At 39.9% G+C, this 26,492-nt stretch overlaps 1 protein-coding gene and 1 long non-coding RNA gene across 3 annotated transcripts in view; one reads left to right on the top strand and one right to left on the bottom strand.

The window, feature by feature from the left end:
* On the top strand, positions 1–25,239 carry LOC138738988 (uncharacterized). 2 transcript variants are annotated; one of them, XR_011341928.1, is made up of 4 exons: positions 15–71; positions 20,027–20,074; positions 20,154–20,232; positions 25,178–25,239. It is a non-coding gene; the product is annotated as an uncharacterized lncRNA (long non-coding RNA). The 2 variants fall into 2 exon arrangements; XR_011341929.1 differs by lacking the exon at positions 20,027–20,074 and having other exon boundaries at positions 1–71.
* The window catches only part of LOC138738980 (protein Niban 2-like), a 177,510-nt gene continuing 167,815 nt past the window's right edge, over positions 16,798–26,492 (bottom strand). The window contains exons 12-14 of the mRNA XM_069890284.1: positions 23,179–23,286; positions 21,694–21,805; positions 16,798–19,195 (exon numbers count right to left, since the gene is read on the bottom strand). Coding sequence (XP_069746385.1) covers positions 18,465–19,195; positions 21,694–21,805; positions 23,179–23,286 — 951 coding nt within the window. The 3' untranslated portion in view covers positions 16,798–18,464. The remainder of the gene's footprint in view (positions 19,196–21,693; positions 21,806–23,178; positions 23,287–26,492) is intronic.

Raw genomic sequence — 26,492 nt, 5'->3', positions numbered from 1 at the left:
TAGTCAATGCTGGAGGATCAGGTTGGAGGACCTCCCGGAAGTGCTGTTGTGGCGACGTCAGCGGATGAAAGGTAAGTAGTGGGGTTTGTAGTTGCTCGCGGTTGGCAGTGGGTAGGTCGTCGGTCGCGGCGGTCGGGCCCCGGCTGTCGTCAGCAATGGATGCTAGGGTGAGTATCTGGTTGGCCGCGGTGGCTGCATCGGCGGCGGCGTGGGAAGCGGCAGGCGGGGAGCGGGCAGCAGTAGCAGTTGTGTCGGCTGTGCCGGCGGCAGCAGCAGCTGTTGCCACAGTCGGGACCGAGGTCAGGTCAAGTGTTCCGCACGGGGGCGAGAGGCGGGCCAACACCATGGTTGCGAGGGTGGGCTGCTCCTTCCTGGTTCGGCGTCTCCGTGACGTCAGGCGTTGCCGTGCAGGGGAGCCCTCGCTCTCATTGGACGAGAGCTCTGGGAAGAAGAGTTTGAATGGGATAGTGGCGATTGGGCTTCGCACGAGGCGCTGTGTTTGCTGGCGGCCATTTTAGACCTACAGACTGCAGCAAAGTGGCCGTTTTTAAGGCACTTCTGGCACCTGGCTTTTCTTGCTGGGCACTGGGACCTGCTGTGCTTGTCCCTCCCGCAGAAATAACATCTTGGGTTCGCAGGGGGCAGTGTAGCAGCAGCCGACAGGCTGTCAGTATCTCGGGGGGTGGTCGGGTAGAAGGGCACTCTACTCACATCAGAACGAGGGGTCCAGACCCTCGAGAACTCGTTGGACTTTAAGGCTGCATCCTCCATTGTGATTGAAATCTGGGCCACGTCCTCTAGTTTTTCTACCCCTGCTCGAGCAAGCGCAGCCTCACTTCGTTCGATTGGAGCCCGGCCACATAGGCATCCCGGACGAGATCGTTTGTGATCTCGGCAGCAGTTTTGTCCACACAGTTACAGTCCTTGCCCAACGCCTTTAATACTTGTAAATATGCCCTGCTGGACTCGCCGGGCTGTTGCTTCCTCGACTCAAGCACGAGCCGGGCATGAACTCTGTTCACCGATTGATCATAAAATTATTTCAGTATCTTTATGGCTGCGGTGTAAGTTGTCTCATCCTGGATGTTCTCGTAGACTCTCAAGGACACCATAGACAGCAATGCTGTTAGACGCTGGTTATCCTCCTCTACCTGAATGAATCTCAGGAAGTTTTCAAAGTTCAGCAGCCAGAACTTAAAGGCTTTGAAGGCTGTAGCTGACTGTGGGTCGATATCAAGTTTTTCTGGCCGAGTCAGACGCTCCATCCCTTTCAAAAAAATTCTTTTTTCTTTTTGCTAATAAAATTGTAGAGCTCATCAAAAGAATCAAAGAATTGTTGATCCAAACCAGGCTTTTATTAGCAAAAGACAGGAGCTCTTCACAGGTGGCCGACCAGTCCGGAATGACCTGGCTAGGGCCCAGACAGTAGGCGTGGCTTAGCTCTCAGCCAATCACTGTAAGCACAGTCTAGATACTGTAACTATATACACTATATACATTGATGATAGATCTGTACTATCACAATTTGAAAATATCACTCCACTTTATTGCAGTGTGAATTGTGAGGAAGATTCCAAGAGGTTGCAGGGTGACTAAGAGACTGCACAAATATGTGGCAGTATAGTATATAATGAAGATGAATGTGAGGTTGTCCATTTTGGTGGCAATAACAGGAAGGCCGATTATTATTTGAATGGTGACGAATTTGAAAAAACAGCTGCAAAGAGACCTGGGTGTCATGGTTCATTCATCATTGAAAGTTTGGAATATATGTGCAGCAGGTGGAGGAGAAAAAACCTTTAATGCAAGACTTTTTTCAAAATTCAAGATTCCTTTATTGTCATGTAATAGTATAGAACATGTGATATTACACAATATTGCTTTCTGCCTGCAAAATCGGCATTAGTGTCACCTGGAGCAGCTTACAGTAAGAGAGAAAGTGAAGCAAGAGAGTCCCTTCAGTGTCATTGAGTGTCCCTGGATTCACCTCCAGCACTCCCACTACCCCTGCAGCCACATAAACGTCTGTTCCATCCATCGGCAACTCGAGCTCCAGGTCCAAACTTCCAACACAATCAGGAAGCCTTCAGATCCCGAGACCATTGGGATCACCCCTGTCTAATCCCAGCTCTGATACCTGGATCCCATGAGCCATCCTACAGCAGCCCCCAGCCTGTGTGAGTCCCCTGACCTCAAGTTGTCTTCAGCCTATATGGGTCCCTCAGTGATTGAATCCCTCGCTGGTCCATTGCTGTGGTCACCATCCTTTTTTTTTTATATCTTTAAAAAAAAACTTTATTTAAAAGATTTTTAAACAACTTACAATCAAACATAACAGAAAAAAACAATTTATATATATATTAAAAAATATATATATTGAAAAAAACCCTCCCACCCCTTCAGCCAGCCCCCTTAAGGGGAGCCAAATATAAAAATAAAATGTAGAATATATACAATATTTCAAAGTATTTCCAAATTCATATACTCCAAATAGGAAGACCACATTTTAACAAAAAAGGAATAATTATGATGCAAGTTACACATAAATTTTTCCATAGTAACACAAGCTCTCAATTCATTATGCCAACGTGCTATATTAATCTCCACATTATCTTTCCAAGTACTAGCTACACATTTTAGTGCTATGGACAAAACTAAGCGTACAAATGCAATTTGAAACTTCCTTCCCAAAATGGTTGTACTTTAACACAAGACCAAATGGCATGTAAAAAAGTTCCAGTACATAATCCATATCTAAAACAAGTGTCAGAATTACTAAACCCATATTTTTTCAGCTTCTCTGGAGTCGAATATAACTGATGTAAAAATTTATAATTAACCATTCCATATCTTACATTCGTCAATTTAGTTACACTTTCATGACACATAACTTCCCAATTCTCTTGAGGGATAATACAAGTTAAATCACTTTCCCATTTAATCCTAGATTTCTCCCATTCCGGTTTATCCAAACTTTCTTGTAACAATTGATACATATCCGAAATGTAGCCTTTCTTTGGTATAGAGGAAATCAAAGATTCAAATCTCATCAACTAAGGTAAATTCATCTCTTTACCATAATTATCTTTTATCAAAGCTCTGAGTTGATAATACACAAATAAATAATTTACATATATATCAAATTTCTCCCTCAATTGATTAAAAGAAAGAAATTGACCTGCTTCAAAACAGTCCTGAACTATCTTTATACCCTGAGAATTCCATCTCTTTAAATGGTTATTGAACATTGAAAAAGAAATAAGCTGATTATGATATAATGGAGTTTGAATTGATAATTTACCCTTTGATCCTAAAATCATATTTCTTTTAACCCGTATCTTTAACAAGTGTTTTAATACCGGCATATTACATTCCCACAATAAGTTCATATTCCACTTAAATATAAACTGGTGTATATCAACTTCAGAAATACAAGCCATTTCCACCTTCGCCCAACTCGGGGGTTGGTCAATGTCCTTTAATCTACTGACAAATTTCAACTGAGCAGCTGCATAATAATTTTGAAACTGAAGTCCACCTAATGCATATTTCCATGTAAGTTTATGCAAAGCTACTTGTGCTAATTTTCCCTTCCATAAAAATTCCCGCACTGCCCTGTTCAAATCCTGAAAAAAGCTCTTTGAAAGTAAGCATGGTAAACTGAAATAGATATTGTATTCAAGGAAAAATATTCATTTTAATACAATTTACTCGACCAATTAACATTAATGGAAGATCTTTCCATTTAATCAAATCCATTTTAACCCTTTTTAATAAAGCAACATAATTTAATTTATATAAAGACTCATAATCTGCATTTACTATTACTCCTAGATATTTAATTCTATCTGGCCATTTTAATTTTATAATATTTTTACATTCTGAATAATCTCCTTCCCCAACTGGCAATATTTCACTCTTATCCCAGTTTACCTTATATCCAGATAGCTCCCCAAATTTCAACAAACAATCTTGTAAATATTTCAAAGACTGCTCAAGGTCTGTCAAATACACCAACACAACATTCGCAAATAAATTAATCTTATAGTCAACACCCGCAATTCTCATCCCTTTAATCTTATAATTCTGTCGTATTGTCTGAGCTAATGGTTCAATAGCCAATGCAAACTAGGTTGGTGATAATGGACAACCTTGCCGAGTCGATCGTGTTAATTTAATGGTAAAGAAGTTTGACCATTTGTCACCATCCTAGCAAATGGATTTTTATATAAAGCCTTAACCCAACCAATAAAATAAGGGCCAAAATTAAACTTCTCTAACACCTTAAATTAAAAATTCCATTCAACCCTATCCAAAGCTTTTTCCACATCCAGTGGTTGGGTTGCTGTCTCGATGCTTTGATCAGTGTTATCAATCTAAGGATATTATCAGACTTATTTCTATTCTTAATAAAACCTGTTTGATCAATATGTATCAACTGAGATAAATATTTAGCAAGTCTATTCGCTAACACTTTTGTTGTAATTTTATAATCTACATTTAATAAAGAAATAGGTCTATATGAAGATACTTTCATCGCATCCCTGTCTTTCTTTGGAATCACAGTAATTATAGCACTCGAGCAAGATTCTGGTAAAAACTGATCCTCAGTTATTTGCTGCAATACCTCTCCAAATACAGAAGATAAATCTTCATAAAATACTTTATAAAATTCAACTGAAAATCCATCATCACTTGGCGACTTTCCATTAGCCATGCTAATACCTTGTGAGCTCTCACCCAATTCATAATAACGTTGCTTAGATCGGTGAATTAAATGTTCATACTGGTAATTTTGTAATATATTATAACATAATTTCAACTGTTAAAGCAGGTTTTTTAAAATCTTCTGTAACATCTTTCTGAAATTCTTTTTCCAACTCAGTAATTTGTTTCTCCAATGTTAAACTTTCCACCATATAGTTTTTTAACTTTCGTTGTATAACTAATAATTTGCCCATGCAAATATGCTTTCAAAGCGTCCTACAGTACAAAATTAATACTTACTGAATTAACATTCTGAGCCAAGAACAAAGCAATCTGTTCCTTAACAAAAGTAATAAACTCTGAATTCCTCAGTAACATTGTGTTAAACCTCCATCTATAAGACGATTGTACCACTTCTGGACTTACACAGGAGAAAAACAACATAGAATGATCCGATATAACCCGACTCTTATATTCAGCCTATAGTATTCTACCTTGCAAATGTGCTGATACCAAAAAAAAATCTATTCTAGAAAATGAATCCTGTCGAGATGCATGAAAAGAAAAATCTTTCTCTGTAGGATTTACTCTCCTCCAAATATCAACCAAATTCAAATCTTTCATCAGAGCTCCTATTTGTATTGCCATCTTTGATTTCCTCATACTTTTCGGAGATCTATCCAATAAAGGATCCAAAACACAGTTAAAATCTCCCCCGATCAAAATATTTTCATTGGCCTGATTTAACAGTAAAAAAGCCTCCGATATTAACCATTCATCATCTACATTAGATGCATAAATATTTAACAAAGTCCATGATTCAGCAAAAATTTTACAATTCACCATCAGAACGCTCCCTGCATTTCCTTCAAATGATTCCAATTCAAACGGTAATTTCTTATGAATTAAAATCACTACACTCCTCGCCTTAGAATTAAAAGAAGAAAACACATGATTTCAAATGTTCTTTTTTGGTCAAATAAGTTTCTTGCAAAAAAGCAATATCAACTTTCATTCTTATTATGTAAGCCAATACTCATTTACCCTTAATTGGATTATTCAATCCCTGGACATTAAAAATTGCAAAGTTCAAATTAGACATTTTTTCAATTTAATAATATGTGACACTACTATAAAATATTGCTCCCCTTTCTAATTCCCTTAATATTCTAAACCCTCCCCTATATAAAAATTCCAAAAAGTCAAAGAGATAGAAAAAAAATACTACTCACAACAAACTACTAAGAAGTAGTAACTCCCTAAAAATCTGGGTGTGGTAAAACCCACTAGTGACAGATGACTATTAAAGGTCATCCACCCCCCAGCCCCAGTCAGACTTTCACAAAGTACTTAGTCAAATATATTCAACCCAATGATTCCAGTCCCAATGATTGTTCCAGGTCCTCAATATAAAGAAGACTTTGGGCCAGTTCAACTTTCTTTCCATTCTTTCCATGTTTCTCATTCTTCCCATTCCCATTTACCCTCCTTTTAGGCAATAATGATGGCGACCGTCCACTTCCTCGCAAATCTAGCAATGAATTAGCAAAAATTAAATCATCATGATCATTTTCAAAAAATTGAGATTGAAAATTCCCATAAAAAACTTTCAATACAGCTGAGTAATGAAAAGCAAATTTATAACCCTTTCACCACAATACTTCTTTAGCTGAATTAAATTCTTTATGCCTCTTAATAATTTCTTGACTCAAATCAACATAATAAACATTCTGTTGCCCTGAACCATCTTTGGAGTCTGATTTTGTCGAGCCTTTTTAACTGCAATCCGCAATATCATTTCTCTATCCTGGTATCTCAAACAACGAATCAAAACTACACGTGGTGGTTGGCCTGGAAATATGTGCCCGGTCCAGTTCCAGACCATCCAGAAAAAATTCATTGCCCAGTACCTCAGGAATCCATATCTTAAAAAACTTTACCGGATCTGAACCTTCCATATCTTCTGGAAGACCTACTATTTTTTACATTATTTCTTCGACCTTGATTCTCTAATGAATCAATCTTCTTCAATAATTCCTTCTTCTGAATCCCCCAATCCACGAAAGAATCCTCCGCTTTTTCCATTTTTTCTCTATTACGATCCACTTGGTTCTTACATTCAAAAAGGCTTCTTCAATTTAAAAAAAATTATCCTGTACAGTGTCCACTGTTTTTATACATCTACTAACATCACTTTTTAATTAGTCATATCTTTCTTCATAGATGTCATCTCTTCACACATACTGTTCATTTTAATTTTCACTTCCATAAACCCTTGATTTATCTGTGTAGACATCTGCATTGACATGTTTTCCATTTGATGAGCAATCCCTTCCAATATTGTAAACACAGAACCCAGTCCAGGTTCCATCACTTCCCCTTGAGGTCTACCTTCTCTGGTCCCAGCCCCCATTTATTCTTCCTGTGTTGGTTCCAATAGCGCTGGGCTCTCTTCTTCTTCTGACACAATGATTCCTCTTCCAGTGCGGCTGCGGGTCTGGATACCCATTGACAGCGTGCCAAACTCACCAGCCCGCCATCTTTCGGGTTCCCCCACAGCCCACACCTTCTCTAACAATTCCTGAATTCGTGATGCACCACACATGCGAAGAGTTGTAGACTGCACAGGTGCATCCTCAGACGCTACACTGCGTGCCGAAAGAGCACCAGGCACTACTGCGGGCTCGGGTGTCTGTCACCGCTTGGTCGATCCGCCCGCGCGCCCAGGTTCATGGGGGTGCAAGTCAGGGCTGGCCGAGACAGAACCGGCGCCATCTTGCGGATACGTGATCGGCACCGGTGTAATACTCAGCTGAGCAAGGGTCCTTTGAAGCTTGGGATCTCCAGTCTGTGACTCCATGGCTTCAACTTGGCCTCAATTCTTCAACACTTTTATAAGGTAGTTTCTTTTGTAACTGAGTTTTTGATTTTTTCACGTTTGTCGCCATTTGAATTCTCCACTATTCCAAAGTATGCAAGTACTATTTTTAACGACTTTTACAATCGGGTATTTATAAGTCTAACTGGGGAAAGGTGGAACTGCACGTCTTCCTTCTATGCCATCTTGCCACGCCCCGCTGTAGTCACCATCCTGTAGGATCCTTCAGCCACTGAGCCCCTCGCTGGTCTGCCAGCATGATCACTGTAGGGTCTTCTGGGTTTCTTCTTCTCAATTGGGGGGGGGGGGGAGGGAGGTATTCTTCCTGCTTCTGGTGCCCCCTGGAGTCTGCAACTGCCCATGGCTGATATCAAGCACGGGTGCCGCCATCTTGGGCATAAACCTGCGCAGTGGCCAGATTTTACTTACAAATACCATTGGCTCCTTTCTTTTCTTTGGCTCGGCTTCGCGGACGAAGATTTATGGAGGGGGTAAATGTCCACGTCAGCTGCAGGCTCGCTGGTGGCTGACAAGTCCGATGCGGGACATTGGTTCCTTTAACATACTATTAAACCCTGTATGGAGCTGCCAGCATCAGGACCAGATGGTTGAACCTTTTAGAGTAACACTGTGTTTCTGCTCTTCTGGGTCTGCAACAGTGGCAGCGCGGCCATTACGGCAGGTGTGGCTGTGTTGCTGTTTGCTTTTGTCAAACACCAATCCCCTTCTGGCAGAATGAACGCAAGATCTTAATGCAGAGTTTCAGACTTTGGTGAGACCACACCTTGAGCACTGTGCGTGGTTTTGACCTCCTAATCTGAGGAAGGATATTCTTGCTATTGAGAGAATGCAGTGCAAGTTCCTGGGTCAGCAGGACTGCTGTATGAAGGAAGACTGCATATACTAGGGTTATACTCAATGGGATTTAGAAGAATGAGAAGGGATCTCATTAGCCGCTTTCAGGTGGCCAGAATACCGACTGTAAAGCCACCTATACTACCTCAATGCAGCTGTCAGGTGGTCACCTGAAAGTGGAGAACATGGCCCCAAGGAGCACTTACCTAACTCTCCTCGGGTAGGTAGATTGCACCTGAACGTGAACACAGCAGTGGCAATAGAAACCTGGGGTCTACGAATGGTGGACGTATGTACAAGACATTTCAACGCAATTAGGAACAGTCAAGAAATTAACTCTCTACAATGTAATTTGATTTACTTACATTAGTGATGGCCATCCATTCATTACCACACTAACAGATGTATGCAATGCAGAGGCTTGAAATTCACGAGCAGCTGTCATAATTTTCCCATCTGCGGCACCAGCCAGCACTTCAAAGTTTGTATTTTCTTTTTTTTATATAAAAGTCCCTTTTGCCATCCTTTGCTTTCTGCAAATGTATTCGTGTATGCTTTCTTAAAGCAGTCTCCCTGTTGGGTGCGTGTCAAGGGTTGAGATCAGTGAAGTGTTTCTTTCTAGGTACAGAAGCGAGTTTCCTAAATATGCACACAGGACACAGACAGTCCACAGGAGCCGCGTTCGCTCGGACGCGGCTCTCCTTTAGCCGGCTCGTTCAGGAGACAGAAAGGCGTCTTCTCCGTGGCCACTTGAACGTCCCAGCCGCATCTGCTGGCACATTATCTGCGTCCAAGCACCTGAAAGCGGCTACTGAGACATTCAAAATTCTGATAGGCCCAGACAGGTTAGATGCAGGAAGAATGTTCCTGATGAAAGGGATCATAGACTAAGGATTAAGGGAGAGTTATTTAGGACTGAGATGAGGAAGAAATTTTTCATTCAGCTGTGAACTTGTGGAACTGCTGACTAGGAGGTGAAATGTGGGCCTTGGGACAGAAGGATCAGGGGTATGGAGAGAGGAAGGCGGTGCTAGTCTTTGTATCAGCCATGAACACATTGAACGGTGAATCACATATGAAGGGGTCTGTTGCCTCCTGTTCCTATTTTCTATGTTTGCTTCAAGGACATAGGAAGAAGGATTAACGAGGATCTGAGTTAAATCCCAGAGTTTCCCAGTGGAGATTGGAGAAGATTCAGTAATGGACGCTGAGTTATTCACTATCTCATTGATAATAAACTGTAAAACTGGCCTTAACACTCCACACTGAGTCTACCCACCCCCCCTCAAAACAGCAGCTGCAGCTGCCAGCCAATAATCTCTTTCCACATTTTTATAAGCATCCCTGTCAGACCAATTAATTTCTCATACAATTCCAATCCCCATTCAATGGCTGACTGTCCTTGAGGGCTAATCCCATGTATCTGGGCCAGAGCTTTATTTTGTATTGAATCAGTGCTGTCCCAGTCTTGCGTGCGTACTACGTTTATACTTGTCTACCAATGATACAAAGCTTGGAGCCAGTGATAGCTTTGGAGGTTCCTAAATCTTCCAAAGATTTTGATAGGTTACATGAAATATTAGCAATGCAGCAGATGGATTACAATTTGGAGACGTTCATTAGAAAAATCAGAATTTTTTTTTAAATTTTTTATTTTTCACACCATAAATCACATTAACCATGGTACACACTTTTTCCTTTTCACACATATACAGTGCCATTTTCTCCCCCCCCCCCCCTCCTCCCATCCCACCCTCCCTACCTCCCCCCTCCTGTCCATTTAAGGTATACAATCTAGGATACATTAAACCAGTCAGACAATGTTGTCATTCAATAAAAATACACCAGAAATTCTACTGAGTCCATTCTTTTCATTTCCTTTTCCTTCCGTTAACTTAGGTAATGATTGTCCGCTATTGTATTTAATGTAAGGCTCCCATATTTGTTCAAATATTTCAATATTATTTCTTAAACTATGTTATTTTTTCTAATGGAATACAGTTATTCATTTCTATATACCATTGTTGTATTTTCAAATTATCTTCCAATTTCCAGGTTGACATAATACATTTTTTTGCTACGGCTAGAGCTATCTTAACAAATCTTTTTTGTGCATCCTCCAAATCAATTCCAAATTCTTTATTTTTTATGTTACTTAGGAGGAAGATCTCTGGATTTTTGGTATATTGTTTTCTGTTATTTTATTTAATATCTGAATTAGATCTTCCCAAATTTTTTTTACTTTCTCACATGTCCAGATTGCATGAATTGTTGTTCCCATTTCTTTTTTTTTTACATCGAAAACATCTATCAGATACTGTTGGGTCCCATTTATTTAACTTTTGAGGTGTAATGTATAGCCTGTGTATCCAGTTATATTGTATCATACGTAACCTCGTATTTATTGTATTTCTCATCGTTCCGGAGCATAGCTTCTCCCATGTTTCCTTTTTTATCTTTATATTTAAATCTTGTTCCCATTTTTGTTTAGTTTTACCATTTGTTTCCTCATTCTCCTTTTCTTGCAGTTTAATATACATATTTGTTATAAATCTTTTGATTAACATTGTATCTGTAATCACATATTCAAGGTTACTTCCCTCTGGCAAACTCAAACTGCTTCCTAATTTATCCTTCAAGTAGGATCTCAATTGGTAATATGCCAGCGCTGTATCTCCAGTTATATTGTACTTATCTTTCATTTGTTCAAAGGATAAGAATCTATTTCCTGAAAAACAATTTTCTATTCTTTTACAATCTCTTTTTAATTTCTTATGCTCCAATTCAGTTAAATGTGTTTCTTGCACAAATGCTATATCAATTTTTTTCTTTTTTCAGTAAATTTAACAGTTTCTTCCTTTTAATTTGGTTATGTATTCCATTAATATTTAAAGTCATATAGTTCAACGTAGCCATTTTATACTTTGTTTATCTTCCTTTTCCGTTTCTCCATCATTACCTTTCCTTCTTATCCATTTCTGTTTTCTTGTTTTGAATCCTTTATAAGACAACATTCCTAAAACATCAAACATTTTCCTTATTCTCCTATTTAAAACTTCTTTAGCCCCAATCCTCCCTTCCCCTCCTGAGTTGTCCTTTATCCCTTGTCGGACAACCACATCTCCCCTCTCCATTTGGATTTGCGAATTCACTCGCAAGCGTCAGCTGATTTTGCAGTGACCGTAACACTCCCCCACCCAGCCCCCCAAGAAAAGATTTCAATTTTCATATGTGACAAAGGTCACTCTTTTAATTCCCTCCTTATTCCCTCTATTCCTTTTCCTTCCCTTATTAATTCTTGTCTATACTATCTATATTTTCCTCTAAATACGGATACATTCATGTATGCACATTATACATATACACACATATACCTCTTTACCCACATACATATAAATCGTGGTCATTTTTACTCTTATTACATATCTTCATCTCTCTGTTTGTTTTGTAGTTGTTCTGCAAATTTCCTTGCTTCCTCTGGATCCGAGAATAGTTTTTTTCCCATAAGATCGTTTTCGATGTTTTGAACTCCTTCCTCCTCTTCAGGAGTTCAAAACTTGTGTCTTTTTAGTTTGCAGTCTTTTGTACTCTCGTTACACGTCTTCATCTCTCAGTCTATTTTGTAATTGTTCTGCAAATTTTCGTGCTTCCTCTGGATCCGAGAATAGTCTGTTTTGTTGTCCTGGAATAAATATTTTCAATACCGCTGGATGCTTTAGTATAAATTTATACCCTTTCTTCCATAAAATCGCCTTTGCTGTATTGAACTCCTTTCTCTTCTTCAGGAGTTCAAAACTTATATCTGGATAAATGAAGATTTTTTGCCCTTTGTACTCCAGTGGCTTATTGTCCTCTCTTACTTTTTCCATTGTTTTCTCCAGTACCTTTTCTCTTGTAGTATATCTTAGGAATTTTACTAAAACAGATCTTGGCTTTTGTTGTGATTGTGGTTTAAAGGCCAATGCTCTATGTGCCCTTTCTATTTGCATTTCTTGCTGTAGTTCTGGACATCCTAGGATCCTAGGGATCCAATCTTTTATAAACTCTCTCATATTCTTGCCTTCTTCATCTTCCTTAAGGCCCACTATCTTTATGTTATTTCTTCTGTTATAATTTTCCATTATATCTATTTTCTGAGCTAACAGTTCTTGTGTCTCTTTAACTTTTTTATTAGATTCCTCTAATTTCTTTTTTAAGTCCTCTACCTCCATTTCTACTGCTGCTTCTCGTTCTTGCACCTTGTCCATTCTTTTTCCCATTTCTGTTAAGGTCATATCTATTTTATTCATTTTCTCTTCTGTGTTGTTTATTCTTCTTCTTAAATCATTAAATTCTTGTGCTTGCCATTCTTTAAATGACTCCATGTATTCTTTAATAAGGGAAAGTAAATCCTTTATCTTGCCTTTCCCTTCTTCTTCTATTTCACTGTACTCTTCCTCTTCCTCCTCTTCTTCCTCTGGGTTGGCCATCTGTTGTTTCTTTGTTGCCCTTTTCTTCTCTTCTTTCTTGTTTTCGTTGTCTTCTATGTTCTCCTCTTGCTGCAGGTGTTCTGGAGCTGTCGTTGCCGGCTGTGGAGATCGACTCCCCAGCTCGTCCCCCCTCCCGTCGGTGTTTTTTTTCATGCGCGATTGCGCACTTTTACTCGGCTCAGCGAGCCATTTTTGTAGTCCATATTCTACCGACCTGAGGGAGCGGGTTTCTCTCTCCACCGCGGGCCTCTTCGAACAGGTAAGGCCTTTTCCTTCATCTTCCGTTGTCTTCTCTTCCTCTCTTCTTACCGTTGGTTTCGACTTTTCTTTTTTCGTCGCCATCTTCTTTCCACCTTTATATTCACTTTACTTTGATTTTTATTTTTGTGCCTTTGTGTTTTGCTTTGTTTTTTCTAACTTTTCTGGAGAGGGCTGGAGTTCACCGTCCGGCCACTACTCCATCACGTGACTCCTCCCGAAAAATCAGAATTTTTGAACTGGTAAGAAACCATTGTTCGACACAGACCCTCAATGTCGACCGAATCAAACACAAACCAAGGAGACGTAACATTAAGTGCAAACTACTAATTAGAAGCCAAATGCTTTGAACACAAGTGCAAAGATACCTGATTCTACTGATGAGCACTGATGATGACAATCTGGATTATTGTATGCATGTCTGTCTCTTCATCTTGGGGGAAGTTACAATTCTGATGAGGGAAGTGGAGCGAAAGTTAACCTGAATGAACCCTGGGACAGCAGGCTAGTTGCACGAGCGATGAAGCAGATGGGCTTTGAGAATGTGATAAGCATCTTGTTAAAACATACACTCTGATAAGTTCTTGTGTTTTTCAAGATGAAAGCAGGAACGATGTTTTCCCCACAAGGTTCTTTTGAAACAAGGATGACAATCTCAAAATAAGGGGTCAGCTATTCAGTGCGATTTATTTTCCACTGAGAGGGTGGTGACTTTTTGCAGTTCTCTTTCCTGGAGGCTGGTGGAGGTTCAATCACTGCACGTATTCAAAACAGATCAATAGTCCCTCAAAAATCAGGGATACATTGAGGAAAGTGGCATTGAGATAACAAAAATCAGCCACAATCTCAATCCTAATGGAGGCACCTTGAGTTGTAATCATACCCACAGAAACTGCCCCATTGGCCCACCACGTCTACTCTTGCTCCCTGTATTCTTGCTTTTCATTCAAGCATTTCCATTCCCCAGCCTAAATTGGACATCATGGATTCAAACTTCAAAACCCATAAACTTTTTTTTGATCACAATTGGGTCTTTCAGCAGATTTCCCCAAAATTCGTGGCCATCTCAAGCTTCTGCCCGTGCACCCTGATGCAACTGGGTCACCCTCACCTGCCATTACCTACCTGGGTGATGTGGACAAACTCGGTCATGACTTCTGCCCTCTGTTGAAGAGTGTGCATGCGGACAACCAACATTTGCACCCACTGAGAGACTAATTACAATATTTAGACAGATACATGGCAAAAAGGAACTATCTCTGGGGCTCAACGTGGAAGTGGAGGCCAATGGACCATGCATGTCTTCATTGACAGGCCAGTGATGAGGAGGGTTAGGTTGCTGGGCATCTACATATCAAAGGACCTTTCGTTAGGGCAGCACATTGATGCAACCATGCAAAAGGTACCCCCTAACCCTTTACTTTCGAAGAAATCTGAGGAGATTTAGCATGTCATAGGATATTCTTTCAAACTTCTACAGGTATACTGTTGAAGTATACTGACTGATTACATCATGATTTCAAACCTCAAGTGCACAAAAACACACAAGGTTAAAGTAAGTAACATACCTAGCAAAGTCCATCACAGGCACGGAGGTCCAGTCCGTCGAAGACATCTACGTGAGATGTTGCCTTGAAGGCAGCCGACATCATAAAGGGTCGCCATCATCCTGGTGTAAATTTCTTCTCGCTGCTCCCTTCAGGCAGAAGTTACAGAAGTCTGGCACCTCTCACTTCAAGGACAGTTTTTCCAACAGCTATCAGGTTTTTTTTAATCTCACTGCACTACCCAGCCATAAACTGTTCCAGGGCCACCAGAATATCTGACTGCACTATTGAAACATCACATTGTTCTTTTGCACTATCTGCAACTGTGCACATTTATCTATCTTCTTCTATTTATTTTTTTGTCTTGTAGTGCTTGCGATAATTTAATACTATTGTTAGTGTACAAAGATGTGTGGCTGCAGCAGTAATTTCAGGGGTCTCACGTTGAACAACGATTTAGGGACAAACTACAGAAAGCTGCAGTATTGGGGGTTCTTGTGGATGAAATACAGAGCAATGACATGGTGGCACAGACCTGAGCAACTGAATGGCCTTCTCCTGATCCTACTCTGTATGGTTTTGTAAGTTCATCTGATAAATACTGGCCTTGCCAGTAATGCAAACATCCTGGAAAGTGGAATGAAATCTAGATTTATTCATTGAATGAGGGGAATCCAATGAAGGAAGCATTGGAGACTGCCTCATTAAATATACTCAAGACAGTGAGCTAGATTTTTGCATAGCAAAAACCCCATGTTTTTCAAAGGGATAAACTCATAAATTCATGAGTCATTTAAGGCCAGATCAGCCGTGATCTCATGGAATGATGGAGCAGGCTCAGTGGGATAGATGACCTACTCCTGCTCCTATTTTGTATGTTGTTATGAGAGTTGAGAAACAAAAGATCAACAGGCAATATTTTTTCCTTTGAGCTGGAGAGTTTAGTGGAATGTCTTGTACTTATGATGGCTCAGTGGGATGCCTATTGCTGTGTTGGGGCCATGTTCTCTAATTCGCTTTACAATTAATCTCCACTAAATGATCATTTACAATTGGGATGAAAAGAAACCCATGCGGTCTTGGGGACAATGTACAAAATCTGTACAAATTAGCAAAGGTCAAGATTTCACGGAGGCCTCTGGAACTTCATTGTAGCACCACTAATGCTGTGCCAGTCCTCAAAAATATGAAACAAAAGCTTTGTTCTACAACTTTTTTCTTCAAAACCAAGACATTACGCGCCTTAGTCAGTCCAAACCTAGAATGTTATTATCACTACATTATTCTTGACCTCTTTCTTTTGGAATCATCAGCTGCTTCCTGCTCCATTCCCCACAATAATCCCTAGTTATTAATTAAACATATGCAAACACTTTTTTTTTTCATCTATATCATACAGATACATCCCTACGTAGCCTGACGTTGTACCTGTATTTCCATTGATCATTTATCTTGGGCACATCAATAGAAGGAACAAAAAAGCATCGAGTCAAAAGCAAAATTTCACTCTTAAGAGCTAAATTATTCTGGGACAATTTCCTATTTTGAGTTGAATTCATGTTCTACAAAAATAAAATTATAGCTAGTGTCAGGAAAGACAGTTTAACCATGCAATATGATGTACCTTTACTCACAGAGATAACAAGGTTAAGTTGAGACAATGGAAACCCTTATTAAGATGAAACAATCCCATTTTATATTTAATTAATTACTTTGGGTATCAAGACAGGAATTATTTTCCAATTATGAGGAATTACTTACATTGCATATAACTTTTTTGGGACACATACTGCTAGGACATTTTCTTCTGCGAAGATTTGACACATACACAATATTTAAAACGTTATGGGGAATAAATACAGTTAACAATGAAGAAAGTAACTTCCAACACCCCATTTTATGCAGGTTCTGACAAAGTACATATCCTAAATTCACTTGGTCATGCATGGATTCCAGCTCCTGGCATAGAAAATGCTGGAACAACTCCATTCTTTAAATTAATTAAAAAGTCTTTAATGCCATTCTGTGTCTGAGCAATGCAGGTGGGCAAACTGCTAATTAATCACATGCACACAATAACAGATTGGTCCTGATGAAAACTTTATTAAATGTATAATGTGTAAAAAGCAACTTAAAATATATTGAGAGCATCTATAGGAAAGAGTAAACAAGGATCATGATTCTCCGTAGTATTTTTAAACCCTCATGAAATTCCTCAATAGTAAGAGCATAATAGGTATTTAAGTAAGAAACTGTCTCTAGGTGAAATTGTTTCGATTTCAGCATTGCCCTTCAATAAAATTAAATGATTATTCATTACATAAATTCATCATCATTATTCTGCCAGCAAAAGTTGATCATAAACTACAATATAATGGAAAAGCCCACTTAATTTCATACAAAAAGGCCTTGCCAAGAAACATTAGCTACTAATCCCAAGCAGACTGCCAATATTTAATAGTTAAATAAGCATTTAAGCTAAATAATATTTAAAAAAATCTTAAATAAAAGTAATTTTCAAATAAGCCTGGCAGCAGATAGGTCATGTTTGGCCTAAAAAATCAAGACACGCAATTGGTAGAATGCATGAGATTCAATCATTTGAGCTGATATCCAGCATTATCCATTACTTTTCCCCTGCTCAATATCAACATATAATTAACAATTCAATTATAGATTTGAGCGCTTAAAAGAGCAACTTTGTTATACTGGTTTTTTTCAACTATGAAGCAATAGATGAAAGTGAATGTTACACTGTCGTCCTGCCTGAAATTTTCTAAACTGTGGAATAAACTTCCAGGACTTTAGAATGATGTTACCAGAGAGATTCTGTCTAAGCTTGCCATGGTTTTCCACAATCACTTGCAATTTAATTAAAAGGTCATTTGACTTGATAAAACTGAGGGCAATTTAGATGGAATTTAAAAAGCTTCCAATCCAGCTGGTCAATCTGCTAACATGGAAACTAATGACTATTTCTTTTTAGGTAATTGCTGAACAATTCTTGAAGGATCTTGTCAAACAAGATTCAGCCAATGGATTATTATTAATTGCCTCTAAGTGCAGTTAGTTTTCAAATCTCGTTCCAAGTAGTTTTGGAACTACTGGTAGCCATCAGCTCATTATACTTCTGTTAAATATTCCCTCTTTTTGATATAAAAAGTGTCATATTTCATAATATTCTCAATAGTATTGACAACTAAAAGTACTTTAAAATAAATTATTTGTGTCATTCATTGTGGAGAAGTGTTATTAAGTGACAATTAGAAATTTCACCCCAATATGAAGCATCTTCCTCAATCTAGGCAAGAGAATTTGTACTAGAAAAGTACAGTGAAATTAATTGCAATTTTGCAAAACAATTGTGTGGATAGCCTGATTGTATTAAAGTGACACCTGGCTATAAATATAGATGAAAACATTCCAATTGGAAAAAGTTGAGAATTTAAAACAAGTCGAATGGGTCGTGAAAGAAAATTGGTGTGACCGAAGATAAAACAATAATGAGAAAATTATAGGAAAGACAATGTGATGAGATGTGTAGCAGAGTCTTCAAATTGACTTAACACAATTGAAATTCCTGTGAGAAAATTCAAACACGCAAGAAAGAGAAATAAAAAGTTACCCCTAAATTCCTGATTGATTATATTCCTAGTGAATTTCAGGTTCTTGCGTTCCAGGATAAAAGCCACACAATTGTTTGAATATTCATTACAGTACTGACTGCAGTCAATTTTTTCCCCACAGCAATTAAGATTCTGATTCTTCTGCTTGACTATGTGCATCAAGAGAACCTTTTGCAATGTCAGCATTCTTTGAAGAAACTTCCTCTCCTGTTTCTTTGTCACTAGGATCTTCTTGTTGGTAGACAGTTGTTTTCTCTTGAGGTGGCTCGTCATGCAAGGCATTTACCGACAAGGTGATTCTATTCTCTATCTGCTCAGCAGCAGAAGGGCTGAGGTCACAATCGCGAGAAGGCTCTCCCAATTCTTGTTGTTTTTGAAGGAGCTTGTTCTCAGTTTCTTCCAGATATCTCTTAGGCACCATTTCACTCTTACAAGCTGTTCCATTGATGAGGGAACTGTCTGATGCTGTATTTGCTTCAGTAATTTCAATTTCACCTATTGTTAATAGATCGCGAATCTCTTTGACACTATCAGGTGATTTGACTGGACTGCATGATTCAGAAGAGCCACTTGTTCCACCTTGCTCTCTCTCTGCCTCTTTTTTGACACCCATTATAACGTCGACTTCTTCAGGACGTGAAATGCCATCATCCTGAATCATAGACACCACTTGCTTCATTCTTTTCCGTTTCTCAGATGCACGTTCCAGATCGCTGCTTTCTTGATTGGCCAATTCACTGTTCCAATTGATATTCTGGCCTTCTCCAAGGAGGAGGAGGTTGGGGTCACTTCCAGACATCACAATGCTGTCTCTGAAGAGGTTGTGCTTTCTTTGCACGGCTGCTTCTTTCACAACTGGGATTTTTGTTTAAAAAAAAATTAAGACATTGGTTACCCTGAGCCTTCAATTAGAGTAATGACCATGAAAGGTACATCAAATTTTAAATTAAATTTAGACATACAGCACAGTAACAAGCCCTTTCAGCCCACGAGCCCATGCTGCCCAATTGATTTACACCCCCAGTACATTATGAAGGATGGGAAGACATTGGAGTCTCCGGTAAAACCCATGCAGACACAGGGAGAATGTACAAACTCCTTACATACAGCGCTGTTACAGTGTGGTGCTAACCTTGCCACCTCTTTGTAAAAGGAGGTTCATTTCAAAGTTCCACTGCAGTAAATGCTATGTGAATTACTTTGTTCTGAAGGTTGTAGATAGCATTGGATAAAAACAGAAGAATGCATACCATAAAGGGATTGGTAATAGCCCTTTCCTTGTGTACATATAATCCAAGAATTATAGCACAAAAAATGGCAATTTTCAGCCCACCTCCTCCATGCCACTGTGATACTGGCCGACATTGACGTGTATCCTTCTACACCTTACTCATGCTGGGAATGCCAGTCTCGATCCCTTGTCATTTTGTAAAATTCTATTGGGTTGCCCCTCATGCTCTGACCACCTCGAGAAAATACATGTTTTACTAACTTCTCCTCGCAGCACGTAGGCTTAGCAAAGACAAGTTGGGCCTGTGGGCCTGCTTCCCTTTTTTAAAACTTTGTTCAACAGCTCAATTCCAAAGTTCTAGTGAGTAGGAGAAGTTTCAAACTCATTAAGGTGGGTTAGCTTGGTATGACATGACCAATAATTCAAAATTAATTATTCCTTCCATCTTTTTTCAGATTGGTGTAAAACAGTATTACAATGTGACTGTATCTCTACATTTTGAGGTCTGTGCAGAACTTTTGAAGATAAATGAATTGTGAAGGGGGGTGATCAAAGAAGTAACAGATGCTGTTTACTTTCCAGAGCATCCAGTGAAACGTAGAACAGTACAGCACAGCCCTTTAGCCCACATGTCTGTGCTGAACATGATGTCCAAGTCAAAGTAAATATCCTTTGCTTACACTTGATAGATATCCTTCCATTCCCTTTATATTCAGTGTCCATCAAATACCTTTTAAATGCTTCTATCGTAACTGCTTCCACCACTATTCATGGTAGCTCATTCTAGGCATCCATCACTCTCTGTGTAAAACATTTGCTCCACACATCTCCCTTAAACTTCCTACCCCTTACCATAATGCATGACCTCTGGTGTGTGACCCTTTTGGTCTGGTAAAAAAAATTTCCCTGTCTAGCCTATCAATTCCTTTCATGATTTTATAAATCTCCATCAGGTCTCCCCTCATTCCAGAGAAATCAAACCAAGTTTGTCCAATCTTACCCCCCCCCCCCCCCCCCCCCATAATTCAGTCCACCTAAACCATGCAACATCTTAGTAAACATCTTCTGTACCCTCGCCAAAGGCTTCACATCCTTCTCATAGTGGAATGACCAGAATTGCACATAGTATTTCAAGTTTGGCCCAACCAAAGTTTTATATAGCTGTAACATGACCTCCTTAATTTTGTACCCGATGCCCTGCCCAATGCAGCCAATCATATCATACAACTTTACCATCCTATCTACTCATGGCCACTTTCAATGAGGTATGGTCATGGATCCCTAGATCTCTCTGCACATCAATACTTTTAAAAGTCCGACCATTTACAGTGATATATTCCCCTTGCATGTGACCTCCAAAGTGCAACACTTTACCCTCTCCTGGATTGAATTCCATCCACCATTTCTCTACCCATATCTGGAACTAATCTCTATCCTGTTGTATTCTTCGATAACCCTCTACACCATCTAAAACTCCAACAATCTGTAAACTTACAAAACCTATCCACCTACTTTTTCATCCAAGTCATTTCTGACACCTATCGCAACAGGGGTCCTAAATGATTCCTGTGGAACACCACCGGTCACAGGCCTCCAACTCCAACAGGCTTCCTCCACTATCTTCTACAAGGATGCCAATTTTGTATCCAAACTATTAACTCACCATGAGTCCTTAACATTTGCTCCTACCCTGAGACTGTCAGATGCCTTACTAAAGTTGTGTGTGCAACATCCTCTGCTGTATCCACATCAAGCTCCTTAAAAAAAACTAATTAAATTGTTAAGACATAATGACTCTCCCTACTTTGACCATGACTTTTCAAATAGATAAATGATTGTGAAATATGCATAAATCCTTCCACTAAGTATCCTTTACAATAGTTTCCCTACCGCTGCTGGGAGGTTTACTGGCCTACAACTTCCCAGATTATCCCTCCCCCCCCCTCCTTTCAACAAAGATACAGTATGTGCCATTATCCATTCCCTGTGACCTCTCCTGTCATGAGTGGGGATGCACAGATCTTTGTCAAGAGCAGTGAAGGCCATTATGATCCCAATGCTCTGTTCATACATAAAGCTAATCAAAAGGATAAATTGTATTTTCACTTCAGTTTAATCTTACCCAGCATTATATCTTTGGAGACAGACTGGAGCACCACCTCTTCAAAAATATTATCAACCAGGATAAACTTGGAAAAATCTTCAAATATGAATTCTTGAAATTTTGGTAGGGTCTGTCGGAAAAAGGGAAATAAACGATGCAAACAGAAACTATGGAGCTCTTGGTACATCTGCCATTTTAGGAAGGATCACTAACTGAACCAGAGCCTGCCAACTATCTGCCTCTGGATCATAAGATTATTTTTTCCCCATTACAACCATCTATAGTGTTTACCACTGGGACACTGGCTGCCAGCGTATTGGCATAACTCAGCACCACTTCATGTCCTGTGGAAGTGATCAGCCTCACTTCTCAAAAGTCCTTGATCGGCAGCAGGATACTGCCTTCTGCCTGTTAAAGATGGCATGGAAATTAAATCTGTAAATCATCAAAATTGTAGCATGAGGAGGCCATTCCGTCCATCACTTTCATTCTGGCTAAATGTGGACTTAATATTAATCCCACTTTCCCACTTCCTAGCTTTTGGTTTATAACCTTGTGGTTTATAATCAGTAAAGGATCCAGAACCAAGAGTCAAGGAGGTGCGATTCTGGATAGATCAAGCCCAGATTCACTGCTGAACAAGATGTCATATGGGTATGGAGGTGATGGGGCATTGAAGTTGATGAGATCTATAGCCATGATGTTCGTGAAGGGTTTCTCTTTAGCTCTTTTTCCTGTTTTAATAACATTGTTGCATTGCTTGCCAACTATTTGTGGCTATGCAAATAAAGGAAAACTTTATGTACAGGAACACAATCCTTTATCTGGAACTCTTGGGGGACAGTGTGCTCCGAATTTCGGATTTTTCAGGATTTCAGAACAAAAGGCAACTGCCCCAGATTGAAGCCCACCCGAATTGTGCTGCCGTTTCCACCCATTTCCAGTCGTGCTGGCATCTCTCTCCTCGTCGCCCACCCAAGTCGCGCTACTGTCACTCTCCCCCTGCCCGCACGAGTCACGCTGCCATCATTCTCTCCTCCCCCCGCCCACCCGAGTCGCACTGCTGCCTCCCTCTCCCCTCGTCGCGCTGCTACCTCTCTCCCCCCCCCACCCGAGTCGCACTGCCATCTCTCTCCCCCCTCACCCACCCGAGTCGTGCTGCCAGCTCTCCCCCCAACCCCGCCCAACCTAGTCGTGCTGCTGTCTCTCTCTCTCCCTCCCTCCACTGTACCAGCACCAGGAAAAAATGCTGGTTTTTGGACCTTTCCGGATTTTAGATGTCCAGATAAAGGATTGTGTACCTGTACTAGCAATAAACTGAATCTTGAATCTAGATGTTCTCTCTGCTATGGGAAATGGGTCTTTACTGTTCATCAGAGCCTAGGCGCCTCTTAGTTTGATGGATGCTAAATTTTCCCTCCTACTGCTTTGTTCTAAATTATACACTTCCTCCCTGGAGAGAGATCATGCACTACTTTAGTTCAGATGTGCTGTAGGTCTCACCGTGTTGACAGATGCAGAGAGATTCTTCAGCAGATATGGAACTGTAATCTGGAGCAAAGCTTCTCGGAAAAACTTCTTCCTGATAGTGCTGCTGTCATAGTCATATTTCTGGAGAAAAAGGACATTTAAAGTTGCAATGCAGATTGTAGTTAGGTGACTAAAACTGTACACAATATTCCAAATTTGGCCTCACCAATGTCTTGTATAACTTTACCATAACATTCCTACTCCAAAACTCAATGTTTTGATTTATGAAGGCCAGTAGGCCTAAAGCTCTCTTTACAACCCTATTTATCCATTTATGTATCTGTATTCCCTGATCCCTCTATTCTACCGCAGTCCTCAGTGTCCTACCATTTCCTGTGATGCCCTTTCTTTGTTTGTCCTTCCAAAATATAACATCTTACACTTGCCTTCATTAAATTCCATCTGCCATTTTTCAGCCCATTTTTCCAGCTGATCTAGATCCCTCTGCAAGCTTTGAAAGAATGGCAGGATTCAGGGTTCTGTGTGTGATCAGCCCACTACTGTTCACTCTGCCGACTCATGACTGCACAGCCAGATTCAGTTCAGACAGAATCATCAAGATTGCAGATTATACAATGCTTGGCCTCATCGGCAATAGAGACGAGTAGGGTTACAAGAGAGGAGATTGGGAAGCTTGTCAAATGGTGTGAGAATAACAACCAAGTTTCAATGTTGGCAAGTCAAAGGAGATGATTGTGGACTTCAGAAAGTTGGAGGTCGACCACTCTCCCCTGCATATCAACGATTCTGTCATGGAGAGAGTTGAGAACAATGTTCTCTGATGTGCATATAATAGATGACCCACAACAGCTTGTCATTGGTCAGGAAGGTACAGCAGCACCTACATTTCCTACAAAGGTTGAGGAGTGCAAGGTCACTGGTCCCATATTGACAACATTTTACAGGAACAGTTGAGTGTGTCCTGTCTGTCCACATCATTGTTTGGTGTGGTAGCTGCAAAGCATTGGACTAGAAGTCAATACAGTGGATTATTAAAATGGCCAAGAAGATCACTGTGGTCTCCATTTCCTCTATTGATGACATTCGCCAGGAGCATTGCTTAAAAAGTGCTCAAAGAATTACTCTGAGGGTCCCTATCATCCATCACACAATATCAGTGACCTCCTACTACCATCAGGTAAGAGGTACAGGAGCATTACAATTAGAACTAATAGCTCCTTTCTGTAGGCTGTGAAATTGATGTATGGTTTCCAGTAAGCTTGGGCGAATAAAACTGAGCAAATTATTCCAGAACATGTATGCTTATTTATTTTACATTATATTTTTAGTATGTATACGATATTGTGTACTATGTGAGAGATGTATTATGTGTGCACCGTGGTCTGAGTAATGCTGTTTTGTCTGGTTGTATTTGCACAGTCAGTTGATAATAAATTTGGATTGCAAAGCATTGGGGTGCAGAGGTTTAGATTCATAACTCAAAGATAGTAAATGGCAGCTTGCCTTCATTGGGCAGGGCAATGTGTCAACTGTGTAAGTAATCTGTGTTGCATCTATGTAAAACATTGCTCAGGCCACACTTGGAATACTATATGCAATTGTGGTCACCCCATTACATGATGTGGAGCTTTTGGAAAGGATATAGAAAAGGCTTACCAGGATGTTGCCCAGTGGGTGCCTGGAACGGGCAGCCAGGAGTGATGGTAGAAACAGATAAAAGAGTAGCATTTAAGAGTGAAGTATAAATGTGAAGAATATCAAGCAGTTTTAGTTGATTTGGACACCACATTTGGCTGTATTGTTCTAAATTTGATAAGCCAATGGGCCAACTTCCCTTAGATCTCTATGGTATAATCTTTTCTTTATATTTTATTTACAAATTTTCAAGTTAAACAGTGCAAAGGACAAAATAAGTTTCTGAAAAGATGGTAATATACATCAATTTTTACCTATTGCATGTCTAATTATAATTATCCGTACCTCCCCTTCCCCCCTACTTTCCCCCTGAGAGAAAATAAAAGTAGAAAAAGAATAGAACAAGAAAACAAGATAGTTCAAGACTCGACTGAAGAGAGAGAAAGAAATAAGAGGTTGCCAGGTATGCACTGTCCACCTTCTGGGCCTTAAATTATCTAGCTTTTCTAGATCCAATGGTATAACCTTCTTGACTAATCTGCCATGCAGGACTTCGTCAAAGGCCATGCTAAAGTATTCTCCACCCTTATCAAATCTTAGTTAAAAAAAAGTTTCAGATTTGTAAGACATGACCTTTCATGCATGAAACCACGCTGAATACATCTAATCAGTATGTGACTAAGCAAATCCAATAGATCCTGCTGCTCCAGCAACTTTCTCTCTACTGACTCACTGGACTGTAATTCCTTGCTGTCCTTTTCAAATCATTGCACAACATTAGCCCTCCTATAGATTTACAGCACTTCACCCACGGCCAAAGATGGTGCCAATCCGCAAGGGCCTCTGCAAATTCTTCCCCATATTTTAAATTCCGTGCCCTGGAGGTTCCGTGACAAAAATTCAAAATATGCAATGATAACATTCTCGATAGTAAAATAATCAAGGATATGGAAATAGGACAGGTAAATAATGTTTAGATAGATCAGCCATGAGTCATTGACTGGTGGGGCAAGAGCGAAGACCAAATTTCTAATGCATCAAGTGCAAAGATTAGTGCAACTTTTATTGAAATGCTCTTCTTTACAGGATTTGAACACAAGTTTAAAAAAAGACAGGGGGAGGATATAAAAAAATCTGTAATATTGGTTACAAAAACCATGACATCGATGAGCAGGAATGGATACATTAGAAGTGTCAACAAGTGCTGTATGGTTGAACCTATGAACAAAAGGGGGAAATCAAATTGTTGGTAATACATTATAGATCTCCAAACTGTCTGGGGAGACAGATCAACAAATCAATAAGCTGGCTTCTAACAAGGGCAGCAGTATGGAACCTGAGCTGCAGTTGGCTGCTCTCAGGATTATCTGAGATGCTGATTGCAGTTATCATGATGTGATCACCCGCATGGTGCAGGTAGTGAGGGGAGTATCTGGAAAGGTAAAGGAAGTAGACAGACACAGAAGGGTTCCCCTGTGATCATTCCTCTCATCAACAGAAACAATCTTTTTGTATACTGTTGCAGCGGGAATAAGGGGTAAGGGTGGGGAGAAAGGCTGACCTTTCAATGGGAAGCAGCAGCGGCCAGGTCAGTAGCACGACAACCAGGTCTGAGGTCCAGGAGGGAAGGATGGAATTCAAACAGAGCAATACGGGGAGGGAGAGTCAATAACTGAGGGGGGGGGGGGGGG

Source organism: Narcine bancroftii, chromosome 1 (assembly GCF_036971445.1).
Source record: "Narcine bancroftii isolate sNarBan1 chromosome 1, sNarBan1.hap1, whole genome shotgun sequence".
Lineage (NCBI taxonomy): Eukaryota > Metazoa > Chordata > Chondrichthyes > Torpediniformes > Narcinidae > Narcine > Narcine bancroftii.
The sequence above is the reverse complement of the archived record's forward strand: the minus strand, read 5'-3'. Positions and strand labels throughout refer to the sequence as shown.